At 39.4% G+C, this 14,190-nt stretch overlaps 1 protein-coding gene across 1 annotated transcript in view; it reads right to left on the reverse strand.

Annotated features, from left to right (window-relative positions):
• ada (adenosine deaminase) overlaps window positions 1–11,038 on the reverse strand; it is a 29,126-nt gene extending 18,088 nt beyond the window's left edge. Inside the window, exons 1-3 of the mRNA XM_030732821.1 lie at window positions 10,805–11,038; window positions 4,170–4,231; window positions 2,848–2,970 (exon numbers count right to left, since the gene is read on the reverse strand). Coding sequence (XP_030588681.1) covers window positions 2,848–2,970; window positions 4,170–4,231; window positions 10,805–10,948 — 329 coding nt within the window. The 5' untranslated portion in view covers window positions 10,949–11,038. The remainder of the gene's footprint in view (window positions 1–2,847; window positions 2,971–4,169; window positions 4,232–10,804) is intronic.
• Between the last annotated feature and the right edge of the window lie 3,152 nt (window positions 11,039–14,190).

Consider the following 14,190-nt stretch of genomic DNA (forward strand, 5'->3'; position numbering starts at 1 on the left):
CAGTCATCTTGGTGAGTTTTAATGCAGAAAAGTATTCTCAACAAGTAATTGCATTTACAGAAGCTAATCTGAAATATCTGTTATGTTAAGTTGATGGAACACGAGCTAGAGAGGCCGTGTGGCTGACCGTCGCCGTGTCCTTATTGATACCTCATCTTGGTGAGTGAGACCCTGTGTTGTTGGAGCTAGCGTCATGCTAAACTTTAGCATTGTGCTAACGCTAAGTCGCGGGTAGATTCCTTTCTACTTAAGAGCCCTGGAAATGTTGTTTCTGTTAAGATATGGTTTTACCAAGTATGGTTTGAGTTTACAATACGCACTTTAAGTTTTCTTTTCTTTTCTTTGCACTTATTTCTTTAGTTGGATATAATGTTTGTTAATTGCAAATGTATCTTTTTATGAGTTATAAGGAAAAAGTTGCAGAACATTTGTAATGATGAACCCAGTAGCCCAGAGAGGGTTTAACTGATACAGAGGATGACTTAAGGAGAATATTGGAGTTAGGTATACTACATGCTCATTCAAGGAGTGAGAAATTAGTTGCATTTCATGTTTGCAAAAGCTTAAAAAATGATTTAAGAATCAATCATTTAATTGATTAAAAAATAATTTCATTTATTGTTTGCGTTGTTGGAGATAATTTCATGACTACAAAGATTTTGAAGAAAAACATGCATGTAAAATATTACTGTGGTAATAAGGGAAATGAAGAAAAAAGACTAAGCTATAGCTGTAAGAATAAGATAGGAAATTGGGTTTTATTTAGCTGTATGCAATAATATCATTATTGTGTGTAGGCTAGGTTTGATTTGCTGATTAAGAAGTTGGATTGGATTGCTGAATCGCATCCTTGGATTCTCTCCGGACGGAGATGGCGAGCCTATGCCCAGAGCAGAACTGAACATTGGTCGAGGAGTCCCCTTCTTCTCTTCTGTGTTAACATCTACGTGGTAACAATACAAACCACTGACTGAAAAAAGGAGCTGAACTTGAAAGACAAACATATTTTGACTTGACTAACGACCAAAAGGACAAAGCTGAAATACTGAGCTCAGTAAGACTGTGTTTTGATTTTGATATGCCGGCTTGTTGTTATTATTATTGTTCTGATTACGTTGTGTTGTTATTTCATTTTTGCTCAAAATAATAACTGTCTTTTGCTCATTTCCTGCCTCCAGCCAATTCATTTCGCACTCACCTTGATTCCATTGTACTCCTGCCGAACCTAGCATCTGGTCTAAGATAATTGAGTTGTTCTGAGGTACTTAATAAGTCAGGGGTTACATCAAGCTTTTCAGCAGTGTTTTAGTTGAAGAGTCTGTAGTGTCCAAGACCCAGGGTGAAACATCAGGTCTAACCCACAGGGTTGGACTGACAACACATAGTTCTATTGTACAGTTAAACAGGTTAGTTCTGTGGCCATATCTACACAACTCACTCATTACCTTCCCTACTCACCAGATTCCTCCTACTGCAATTCCTCAAAATAATAAATCATTTTTAATAATTGCTGTTGACACACTGATTCAGTGAACCTAACAGAGGCCTATGTGCAAAGGGACAGAGCAAGACTTTCAGGACTCAGGACCCAAAAAGCAGTGCAGGGTGCACGTGTAAATGACCCTGAAGGACAGATGATTTACATTTAATTTACATAAGGATTTAGATTTTTTTATGGGTCAAGTCCTGAAACCTTTTAATCACATCTTGTAATGCTGGGTAGAGTCTCACTTACTAATAAAAGCAAATATAAAATTTTGCCTGAGAAATTTCCGTGCTTTCCATAGCATTAAATCTACTTTTGCCTACTCCCTTATTCACAAGAGGTCATCACAGTGGGTAGCTCTGCATGTTTTGACTTGGCAGCTTTTTACGTTGGATGCCCTTCCTGACACAACCCCAAAAGAATTTGGGCCTCCTTCTGGGGCTGAGCCAGGGAGGTGTCGCTTGTTAGGTGAATGTGTAAACCACTATGATTAATACATTTTACAGCTGAAATATTTCTGTCATTTTCTGCATGACAATACAGTACTTTCATAGGGAGAGAATACTGAGAGAATTACAGCTTTCCCTGTTTTCCAGCAGCACATTTTCACTTGCACATCATGTGACTGAAAACAACACTGCTGCCAGCATTTACAATGAAAGCGAATGCTCATTGACCAGCCTCGAATGCGTGTTGTTCTGCAGCGTCCTCTCGGTAACCCCCCTCAGAACACACACAGCCACATTTCACACAACAATTCAGCCCGAGTTCAACTCAGCCCAGCAGGTTCCCTGTGTTGTTGAAGCCGTACTGCACACAAGGCTTTAAACGCCTTGATTCAGAAGAGTCCATTCAGCACAACCGATGCAGCATTCCAGACATTATACAGACCGTCATTGTTGAATTCTTTTACGGCCATTGAGCATCTGAAAGACTGTATTCGGTCTTTTTAAATGGTTTAGTCCTGTGACTGCAGGACTAAATATAAGACAGAGTGACACCGGAAAGGAACCCTGAACAACTTCACTCTCCTTTTAGTTTGGCTGCCAAGGTGCAACTTGATCTCAATAACGTGTTCCTGTTCTGTATGTGTGGCATTTAAAATCAACCCCCCTGTCGTGGTGCACAATTATATTGCATAATCCTTCTGGGTCAGTACCACCAGCCACAAACTATACCACACATCCTGATTTTAAAATCCGGACTTTGGATGCACTATAACTGTAGCAGCTACATTTGTCTGATAACAACCTGCTTAACTAGGCTCTTAGTCACTCATTCTTTGCACCCAGGTTCACCTGATCAAGAGAGGAAACACCTTAGCTAATTATGCAACTGAAATATGGTATATTGGCACTTACGCAACCACGTGCATGTACTCATTAAACTTCTCCAAGAAGCTAGTGAGGGTGCCAGGCTCATGAAGAATAATCCTCTGCTTCATCTCTTCCACAGTATCTGCTGGCAGAGGGATGCCACGCCTCCTAAAACAGGAAAAATACAGAGAAACAAAAACTTCCAAGTCTGTTGAGATTTAGGGCATAGCTACCTTGTGACACTACCATATGAGCGTGCGGTGTTCAGTAAGTATGTGCCCTATTGATGAATAGGCCTGCAAATGTCCTTGTTTATCCTCACATGCTGAAGAACAGCACCCACAAGTACAAGAAAAATTACACATTGCTCAGCAAAAACTACACCAAGCGAGTAGAGCAGTTATCGCAGTAACACCGCCTTGACTTACTGATAAAAGAAGCAGTTACACATGGACATGGATATACTTTACGCTGCTATCTTGAAATACAGGTTACCATTTTTTTCAGCCAGCTGACACTGCCATTGTGAAACCAACTGTGCTCCATGTTTGCACAGCTAGTATTACCTAAATGCTCGAGCTAACATAAGTCAACTGCATTATACTTGTAGTAATGTTAGTAGGCTACTTGGTAACCATCCTAATTATAGTCTGTGACCTGTCAACAAAATATTATGTTAACATTTCATGTAAATCATCCATCCATCCATCTTCTTCTGGTTTTCCGGGGCCGGGTCGGGTGGGGGAAGCAGCCTAAGCAGAGAAGCCCAGGCTTCCCTCCTTCCAGCCACCTCCTCCAGCTCATCTGGGGGGACCCTGAAGCTTTCCCAGGCCAGCTGAGAGATATAATCTCCATCAGGTCCTGGGTCTCCTCCGGGACCTCCTCCTTGTAGGGCATGCCCAGAAAACCTGAGACACCCAGGAGCCCGAACCACCTCAACTGGCTCCTTTCAATGTGGAGGAGCAGTGGCTCTACCTTGAGCCCCTCCCGAATGGCTGCACTCCTCACCCTATCTCGGGGGTGATGGGGGAGAGGGTCAGCCACCCTTCGGAGGAAGCTTTCTGCCACTTGTATTTGCGATCTCATTCTTTTGGTCACTACCAAAGCTCATGACCATAGACGAGGGTAGGGACGCAGTAAACTGATTTAAAACCATTTTTTAATAAAGGAGTTTACACTCCATAATGCAGTTTCCTAAAATATAAATCATAATGGGCCAAATGACATCTGAAAATAAAGCAGCAGAATTTTCATGTGGCCTATATAATCAGCTAATATCACCCAGTATACCTGTCATTGCTCTACAGTTATTGACATTCATGCTGATAAAACAGCGCTCAAAATGTTAATATGTAATGTCAACTCACTTGGCAACATCCATAATGGTCTGCACCCTGATGGCTCCATCGAGGTGCACATGCAGCTCAATCTGTGAATGAGAACGTTGATTACCAAATAAATTTATTATCAAAAATACTTTCGAATAGAAACCTGCAGGTGATAAACCACAGTTTATAGAAGTGAAATACAATGTGAGTGGAGCAGCAAGCAAGAGCAGTGGTGGTACTGCAACCTATTATGAATGCAGCACACATGACAGCAACAAATGGTGAAAAGGCCTGCAGTGCCAGGGAAGGGTCACAGAAGAATAAGTATTCTGGCTCTTCTTCCATCGCGGTGAGCCCTGATTTATCCAGGCAGATGACAAATGATAAATCTGTGCCCCTCCCATAACAGCTGAGACCTTGGATGTCACTGTGAGGTTCAAATTAAAATTTTCCTACCACAGACATTTAATTCTAACCTCTAACCTCCACCCTGGAAGTGATGATGAAAAAAGAAATAGGCAGTGTTATTGAAACCAGTCTAAAATTGAGGCACAAAAATGAAAAGACTACACTTTTCAATGATTACAAAGTTTAATCTTATTTTTTTCTAGAAATTCATCCACCTTCCTCTTTGTTTTGTAAGGCCACCAGAACCTATTTTCACTTTAATCTGCCTCTGAGTGAGTAGTAGTAGTGGGAACCTACACAGCATAGTAATATATATATATATATATATATATATATATATATATTTTTTTTTTTTTTTTTTTTTTTTTTTTTTAAATTAGAGAAACCTGGGACAATTTAAGACACTGTCTGAAGATGAGGTGAGAGTGCTGCCTGGGGAGAGCACACAAGATCCCAAACGCATTTTAACTACTTGGGTACTGTGACTATTACCTGTAGTCATCTCACATAATTTGTGTTCTAACGTGTACCTCCATCAGGCAACATTTACAAACGTTCATAGCTGGATGTGTACACTTGTAAAATTTATGTAATGCATCTCCATGCTCTGGGAAAATTTATGAAAATTATCCATTTCTGACAGCTGGGGTGTTTATTCACCTAGTTTTCCTTAATTAGAAATCAGATAGTTAAGATTATACAAGTATTATACAGAAAAGCTTCAGGTTTGAAGGGCTTTGAGGAGCCTTATTAATCCATGGACAACTGCGAATTGTGATTTCAGAAGTCCTGATGTTTCTGCCAGATGTTTTAACTTCTTCACCATGAAAAGCCAAGGGTTTGGAAATGTGTCAAAGATCTGTGTGATTTTTTTAAGAGAAGTTTTCATTTCAGAACTTTCAATAATAATAATAATGAATAGAAATTATTTCAGTGGAGTCATTAGAGCACAGACCTGCAATATCTGTACTTTTGCATAAATATCAACAGAAAGAGGCTTTATGCATTATTATTAAATGATGTTCGGTCAGTTAAATGGAGCCATGCAACCTTGTTATCATACTTCTGTCTAAGAAGAAGCTTAAGCTGTGATATACTGCCAAAAGTATTCACCAGCGTGGTACTGTGATAGGATGCCACCTGTGCAACCATTCCAGTCATGAAATTTCCTCACTACTAAATTCCACAGTCAGCTGTTACTGAGATTATAACATCTTTGTGGAAGTGATTGGGAACGACAGCAACTCTGCCACAAAGTGGCAGGCCATGTAAAATTACAAAGGGAAGTCTGAGGCGCATAGTGCGCAGAGATCACCAACTTTCTGCAGTAAATTGCTACGGACCTCCTAACTTCATATGGCCTTCAGATTAGCTCAAGAACAGCGCGCAGAGAGCTTCATGGAATAGGTTTCCATGACGAGCAGCTGCATCCAAGCCTTACATCACCAAGAGCATGATGCAAAGCGTCAGATGCAGTGGTGTAAAGTACAATGCCACTGAACTCCAGAGCAGTGGAGACGTGTTCTCTGGAGTGGTAAATGGACTAGTTCTTATATAGCTCTTTTCTACTCTGAGCACTCAAAGCACTTATACAACACGTTCACCCATTCACTTCCATGAGTATCTAAGTTAAGTGCTTTAATTATCTAACATTCACACACATTCATACTCCAACGCTTGCATTGGAGGGCAAATTGGGGTTCAGTATCTTGCCCAAGGATACTTTGGCACGCAGCCCGGAGCAGCCAGGAATCGAACCGCCAACCTTCCAATCAACCTCCTGAGCTACAGCCACCTTGAGCTACCCCATGATGAATCATGTTTCTCCATCTGGCAATCTGATGGATGAGTCTGGGTTTGGTGGTTGCCAGGTGAACAGTACTTGTCTGACTGCATTGTGCAAAGTGTAAAGTTTGGTGGAGGGGGGATTACGGTGTGGGGGTGTTTTTCAGGAGTTGGGCTCAGCCCCTTAGTTCCAGTGAAGGGAACTCTGGGACATTTGGGACAATTTCATGCTCCCAACTTGGTTACAGTTTGGGGATGGCCCCTTCCTGTTCAATCATGATGGCACACCAGCGCACAATACAATAAAGACATAAAGACAAGGATGAGTTTGATCTTGATGTGGAAGAACTGGACTAGCCTGAACAGAGTCCTGACCTCAACCCAACAGAACACCTTTGGGATGAATTAGAGCAGAGACTGTGAGCCAGGCCTTCTTGTCCAACATCAGTGTCTGACCTCACAAATGCACTTCTGGAAGAATGGTCAAAAATTCCCATAAACACTCCTAAACAAAGCAAAGCCTTCCCAGAAGAGTTGAAGCTGTTATAGCTTCAAATGGTGGACCAAAATCATATTAAACCACATGGGTATGCATGTGAAGGCAGATGAATAAATTCTTTTGGCATTATACTGTAGTGTACAAAGGAAGCAAAACCAAGGCTGAGAATAAAATCACGAGGAGAAGTAAACTAGAACACAAAACTCAAAGTGTCCAGATTTAAGAACAAACTAAAGAAAGAAATACAAAGATGAAGAATGAAGCAAATTATAAAACACAGCAAAAGAAATTTAAAAGCAGCAGAACTCCAAAGACCAAAAATACTGAGCAAAGTGCCCGGGACCATCACATGAGGCCAGTAATTCCATTAGCATTCTTGCAGCAAATGTTCTGAATTAAATGTTGGCCTGTGGAGTTGTGACTGGGCAATAAAAATCCAGATTCTGTGGAAAGATTATGACTGCCTTTGTGTATTGATCGCTTTGGAAAAGCAAATGTTATTTCCCAGTTTACACTAATTCTGGTGCTTTTAAGGCTGCATATGAAAGCTCATAAATGAACTGATCCAGAAAATAAGCAACTAGAAAGTTGCTTAAGCCATTTCACATTATTGTCTTCCAGCTCTAAAGCTGTGAGGCTTTTATTCCTTTTCTGTTCGATCTCATTGTGACAGTGCATGTAACATAGACACCAAAAAGCAATCTGTTTATTTGTGCAGATCGATACACATTTCCCCTTTTTTTTCAGTACAGTCAGCATGACTTTGTACATACTTCCTAATACGAATTTTTGATTCCTGCAGCAAGTAGGTTGTCAAGACTCTTCAGACGGAAAAGCTTCAATGACACCGCAACTCATTTTCAGATTCAAGATTTGATGATAAAGATCAACCAAGAAAACGAGTACCAACTTGTTAAAGGACTTATTACAGCAATTTATCAGGAACTTGCTAGCAGCGCTATTTAGCATTAGTTGCTTCTATTACCCAAGTAATCCATGCAAAGTAAATGCAGCTCCACTGCTGTGCAGCTGCATCCCTGTTGGTGTGACAAGGCAAACCAAAGACCAAAGACATTCTATTCGAATGTTCGCCACAGAAAAGCTCACATCTTTGAAGTTGTTGTTGTCTCTTGTTTACAACGCTACACAAAAAGCCTAGCGTGTCAGCGATAATGCAACCTCATGGCTGTCTGCAGACAAGAGACAGCTGGTTAACCAACTTCAATTTCAGGGACTTCTGCAGTAGTTCTTTTTAGCAAAAACAGCACTTCCTTTACTTATAGTGGTAGCTTATACAATTCAGTGACACAAACAAGTTGAGACTGTTTTGTAAGAAAATTATTAGTTATCTACCCAGCAACTGTTACACAATCCTGAAATAAAAAGCATCATTGAATAAAAAAAAAAAAACCCCAAAAAACCTCTGGACAGGATTCCAGTTGTGACTCTCTTGAAGCAATATTTGACTTCTGTCAGTGCACAACATTTTTATTTATGTTTCTACTTGTCTAAACACTGTTAATGTGATCCAGATGTGCTGCACAAATCCAGAGCAGAAACTCACTGAAAGCAGTCTAATCAGTCTTACTACACATTTTCACTGATTTCTGCTATTTTATAGATGAAGCAATGGTTGTGTGACTGTAATAATAAATAATCAATCAATTGTTACCATTTGCTACTTTGCCTTGTAGGACAGTGAACTGAGTATGTTTGGTTTCTGTAAATGAGACATTTACAGAAGCAACATATTCACAGTTTTTGCGATGATGTGCACGTTATGAGCCAATTCATTAAGAAATGAGTCGTCACATTAATCAGTGATGAAAATAATTTTAGAGGATAATCTGACTTCTGTTAGCATTTAATTTTACAGTGGAGCAGAGAGCAAACCTGAGCCACAAAAAAAAAAAAACCCACTGAAACTAGATTGTCTGACTAAACTTCCTGAAGAAGTACTTACTGATCATTGCTCACAGCTTCTTCTCTGTACAGCTTGGCTGTATTCTATTTTATGTAATTGCAAGTTAAATATGAAAAATACAGATATGAAGATGCCAGACGTGACCCTCTACACAAATTGAATCCTTGGACTTGCTGGATCATGATTAGTTTCTGCTTCTTTAGAACATGAAGTCAGCATCCCACAACAAACCTCCACCAAGGCAGCTCACTTTCTGGGCAGCTTTTGCTTTTATGGGAATAGTACTGTATTTTTTATATATTCATTTTGTTTTCTTTGTTCTTTCATTAGTTTGCAGTGCCGTAAAAATCAGATCAGGGCAGCATGACAGATGTTTACTTTTAATACTCAAACATTATGTTGGGAATAGGTGATGGATAGTAACTGTAAATAAATAGACATTAATAACTTGAGCTTATTATATAATATTATGCTACCTTATATTTTGAATTAACTAAGCAGCTCATTCTCTTTCTCTTGACAATACTGTCTTTATAGATAGAACACATTTTGGGGTCAACTTGAAAGAAGGGAAGATATGAAATGTAAAAGTGAGGTCAGAGGTCAAGTGTGACATGTATCTTAAATCTTTATACAGTATCTTCTATATGTACACACCCTACTTGTCAGAATTATAGCAAAGTTATAAGGCCTTTTTGTCAATTATCGAGCAATAAATCATTAGGTTGAGCTTGAAGATCTTGGTGGAGGTAAGTCAAATTTTAATGGATCATTAACGTGACCGAGCTCCACAACCCTACAAAGTTTCAGCAGAATTCATTCAAAACTTTTTGCGCTATTGTGTTTACAGACAGAATGAACAGCCCAGATGCAAACACTACCAAAAACATGGCCTCCTTGGTGGATGTAATTGTTCTTATTTCAGTTTGGTGTATATTTGTTTAGATGAGATGTGAAATTACATTTCCCTGTAAAAAAAGAGCCCTTCCAAAAATTCCTAAATTCAGATCTGGACCTCACTACTAGGTTGGGCCAATCTCCAACATTTGAAAAATTCATGAAAATCTTTTTAAGTAACAAAACAAGTGACATAACCAGAGTTGATTAGCTTAACAACCAAAGCCCTACAAACAACTTCTATCTCCACCCAATGATCCCATTTTGCTCTAACCCTGTATTACAGCGCTGTGAGGCAACCAGCATATAAAACATGGGTGGCAAACCAGTGACAGTTGCTGCAGCACACACCGACCACATCAGTTCTTCAACAGCATACTAATCTGTTATGAGATTATCTCTTCCAGCAGCCACCACTCCCTGAGGTATCGTTCTTTACAAAAGGTTCTCTCAAACTGGCATCACATGAGCTCAACACAACATGAGCTTTTTCTGCACTTTGTGTGTGTTTCAGTTTCTGTCTCACTGAGGAAGTCCTTTTTATTATCTGTCAGCTTCTGAGAAGAATAGGTACCAGGGCCAAAGGGTACCAGTATACGCTGCATGTCAAACTGCCTGGCTTCATGCTCACCAGTTGTCTCTATCATCCCTTTAGCAGTATTGTTAATTAAATATATTAGAGAAAATAATACAAAAGTTGTCATTTGTTTATTCTGCAGTGAGGACAGAATCAGGCACAAAGTGATGCCTTTTAATTTGTTCATTTATAACGGATCAAGTTTGGAGACTTTCCCTAACTTCTTTGTTTTGCAGCAAAAGGAAATGGACAGAAAATAAAAGGTGCTGCACACGGCTCCTTTCATTCACACACCGGTTTTGTCTGTTTTAAAGCAGGCTGATCACATTTCAAACTCCCAAGCAACAGAAATAAGGTTTTAATTTGCTTTAGGTACTTATGCCAACAAGCAGGAAGTTGTTAAATAAAAAAAGTTAAACTTTATTTCATTTTTCTAAGTCTTTTTTGTCGCGGGGGGTATCTCACAAGAGGCTTCTCAAACTTACCGTACCGGGCGTAAAACCACAAAAGTCCCTTCAATAATTCACCCGCTTTCCATTTGCATTATTAAAGCTCACACTACAGTGCGCAGGCTGTGAACGTACCTTGGGCTTGTTGAATACTACTTGTTGAGCGGAGGAATCGGCCATAGTGGACAGTGCGCGGCTGTAGCTGAGTCTGCTGGTGTACAGAGAGCTGACGAGTGGAGAACCAAAGTTTGCTGCTGCCCGCCTCGCTATTATATGCATGACTCAGGGACACGCCTTTCCCCCCTCTCAACTCCAAAAAGCACCGCGAAAGTGAGAGGTCGGAGCGATTCCCTGAACAGCAACAGATCGTGCGCTTAACAAAAGTAGGTAGAAGGATTAATGGCTCTGCTCGAGGCAGCAGCTTTGCACCCATGTGATACAGCCACCTAATTAGATTAATAATATTAAACTCGATTTGCGTTTATTTAAAGCGCTTATCATATTCATATAGACTCCAGAAAGAAACACTCCTAATATAAGAAAAGTAAAATTTGTTGAAACAGCCCTCACTTTAAAGATTTAATAAGAATGCATTTACCTCAAGGCCCATCAGCCTAAAAGTGGACATCCTCTTAATCCCAAACAGCAGGTTAGAATCTGTTTCTGCATTAAAAGTGTTTCTGCATTAAATAAATGCCAACAACACACGGAAATACCAGCCTTTTTTTTTTTTTTCTGGCATCTGCTGTAACAGCACTTTAAAGAAAAATATGCATTCCAGAGATTCCATAAGCTTGAAATGAATGAAATCAAACACCTTTAGGTTGTAGTATCCACAGTGTCGCATTAACCAGATTAACCGATTAATCAAGAAAATAATCTAAAACAACATGGATCTCTAACTATGACCATCTGCTGACTATTGCGTAAACCATTCATAGAAATGAAAAGCAGATTCACAGCTTTGGTTTCCACCGTCACGCTGGATGCTATGAAGACCACATATTTCGCTCAGATGTTTACTGCAGAAATTAATTTGCATCTTTGAGGTTGTTGTTATCTTGTGTTTAAAAAAGCCCAACACGAAAGCAGAGTGTTGCAGCACTGTGTCTGTCTGCAGAAAGCAGACAACTGGTTAACCAATCTTCAAGTACAGGAAATGCAGTGGCAGTTCATTCAGTAAAAATAAAGATAAAGAGCAGTCTTTTAGCAGATTGTGGTAACTTATGCAATGCAGTGACAGAAAGAAGCTGTTTGCACAACTCTTAATGATGTGTGCATAAGTGAATAAAAAACCATAAGTGAATTAAAAGGTTCTGTACCAGAACCTGGTTGTGGACCCAAGTTTGACTGCATGAAATCCCACTGTGTCAGCATTAAGCCATATTTTAACACTAATGTTGTGTTCGGCACCTGATGTAACACACTAAAAAAAAGGTATCCATCACAACTGCTTTTCTTCCTGTTAAAAGAGAGCTTTTCCTCCCCACTGTCCCCAAGTGCTTGCTCATAGAGGGTCATTTTGACTGTTGGGTTTTCTCTGTAATTATTGTACAATCTTTACCTTACAATATAAAGCGCCTCGAGGCAACTTTTTATTGTGATTTGGTGCTATATACAGTGTATCACAAAAGTGAGTACACCCCTCACATTTCTGCAGCTATTTAAGTATATCTTTATATGGGACAACACTGACAAAATGACACTTTGACACAATGAATAGTAGTCTGTGTGCAGCTTATATAACAGTGTAAATTTCTTTGTGGATTTCTCACCAAGCTTAGAGCCAGTTACACTCTGACCTAAAAAGTTCTTGAGTCCCTTTACATCTCTTGTTTTTATCTATTATAAATGAACAGTCACACAAAATAGTTATATTTTTCTTATGAGATAGTAATTCAGTTTTCCTTGCTCAGGTTTTGAGTTTCCTGTTTCCAACTAAATGGGGCTAAAGAAGAATTTTATTTGTGACACTGAAAGCTGGAAAATGAGATTTGAACAGCTCCAGCGTTGTCTTTTGTCCTGATAATCTGCCGGTCTTGCTGTCAGCAGTTTTCTCAAGAACCTTGCTCCACTGAAAACCAGTGGTGGGCGAAGTAGCTATCCCCATCCTCTATGTAATCCTTCAAGTAGAAGGGCTAATGCAACACCATAAAAGTACCCAAAGTCATGCACTGAAAATGTTGTTTAAGTAAAAGTATCTATACCTGTAGCATTATCAGAAATTTTACTTGGGACTCTTTATATCTTACATCATTAGATTATTATTACTCATGCATTATTACTAATTTTGTTCATTTTCTCTGTTTTCATCAAAAAAAAAAAAAAAAAGATGTAGCACAAATATACATTTAAGTAGGTGCAGCAGCTCTTGAGTAGATGTTCTTCGTTAAGTCCACCACTGCTGAAGGCGCAGTTCTGTTTAAAGCTTCAAGACTGAGTATGCACAGAGGTTCCTGTCTTTCCTTAATAGCGCCAACAAGTGGTTGCAGGTCAGAGTGATCCTATAGTGGTTTATCAACAAGGAATTAATTTTCAATTCAGAAAAATTACATAGAAGCAATGCGAAAAAAAAACGCTCTCGTGTTCTCTTTGGATGCCTCCCTTCTCGCCTTTCTTCTTCTATAAACAAGTCTCCATTACATGCTTATTAGCGTGTAAACAGTCTGGCATTTATTAAAGATAAGGAAGATTGTGTAAGAATTGGAATGGCTCTAGGCAAACACAAGTTTGACATTTTAACTGTTAACAGCTGTTAGTTTGTCAGCCCCATTTAGAGATAAAACTGAAACACTGACATCACATATAAAGAAAAATCAGAGTCTATAAATTTGTTGGCTCCTCAGCGCTGATCTTTTGAGGTCTTGCACATAAGGCTCTTTTTATCAGGGTCAATTAGATAATGTTCTGAAAAGTGCTTCGTGTAAGTGGAGGAGAAATGAGAGAAAAACACCCACAGTCAACACTTCTCATTTCCTTTTTATCTTGCTTATAAGAAACAGAGAAGTCTGTCCTAAAAAGTAAATCAATAAATGGTCAAATGGAAAGAAGGAGGCTACAAATCTCTTAAATCAAATATTTAAGTTGCTTCTCACATGATATTAAAACTGACATTTTGGCCTTGTTTTGAGAAATGCAGTAACTTTGGAAACTATATATATCAGGGATCCTCAAATCCAGGCCTCAAGGGCTGGTGTCCTGCAGGTTTTAGATGTGTCTCTGCTTCAACACACCTGAGTCAAATATAGAAGTCACTAGCAGGACTCTGGAGAACTTGACTGCATACTGAGGAGGCAATTCAGCCATTTGATTCAAGTGTGTTGGATCAGGGACACATCTAAAACCTGCAGGACACCGGCCCTCGAGGCCTGGATTTGAGGATCCCTGATATATATCATTTTAATCAATGAGATTCAGAGGAGCCGTTAAGCAGATGCTAGAAACTGCAGGGATTTCATTAAGTCGCAGAAGGTTTTACTGTATGAACATTTTCCATACTGTTTCTACAACATGGCAGGGTT

This window comes from Archocentrus centrarchus, chromosome 7 (genome assembly GCF_007364275.1).
Source record: "Archocentrus centrarchus isolate MPI-CPG fArcCen1 chromosome 7, fArcCen1, whole genome shotgun sequence".
Lineage (NCBI taxonomy): Eukaryota > Metazoa > Chordata > Actinopteri > Cichliformes > Cichlidae > Archocentrus > Archocentrus centrarchus.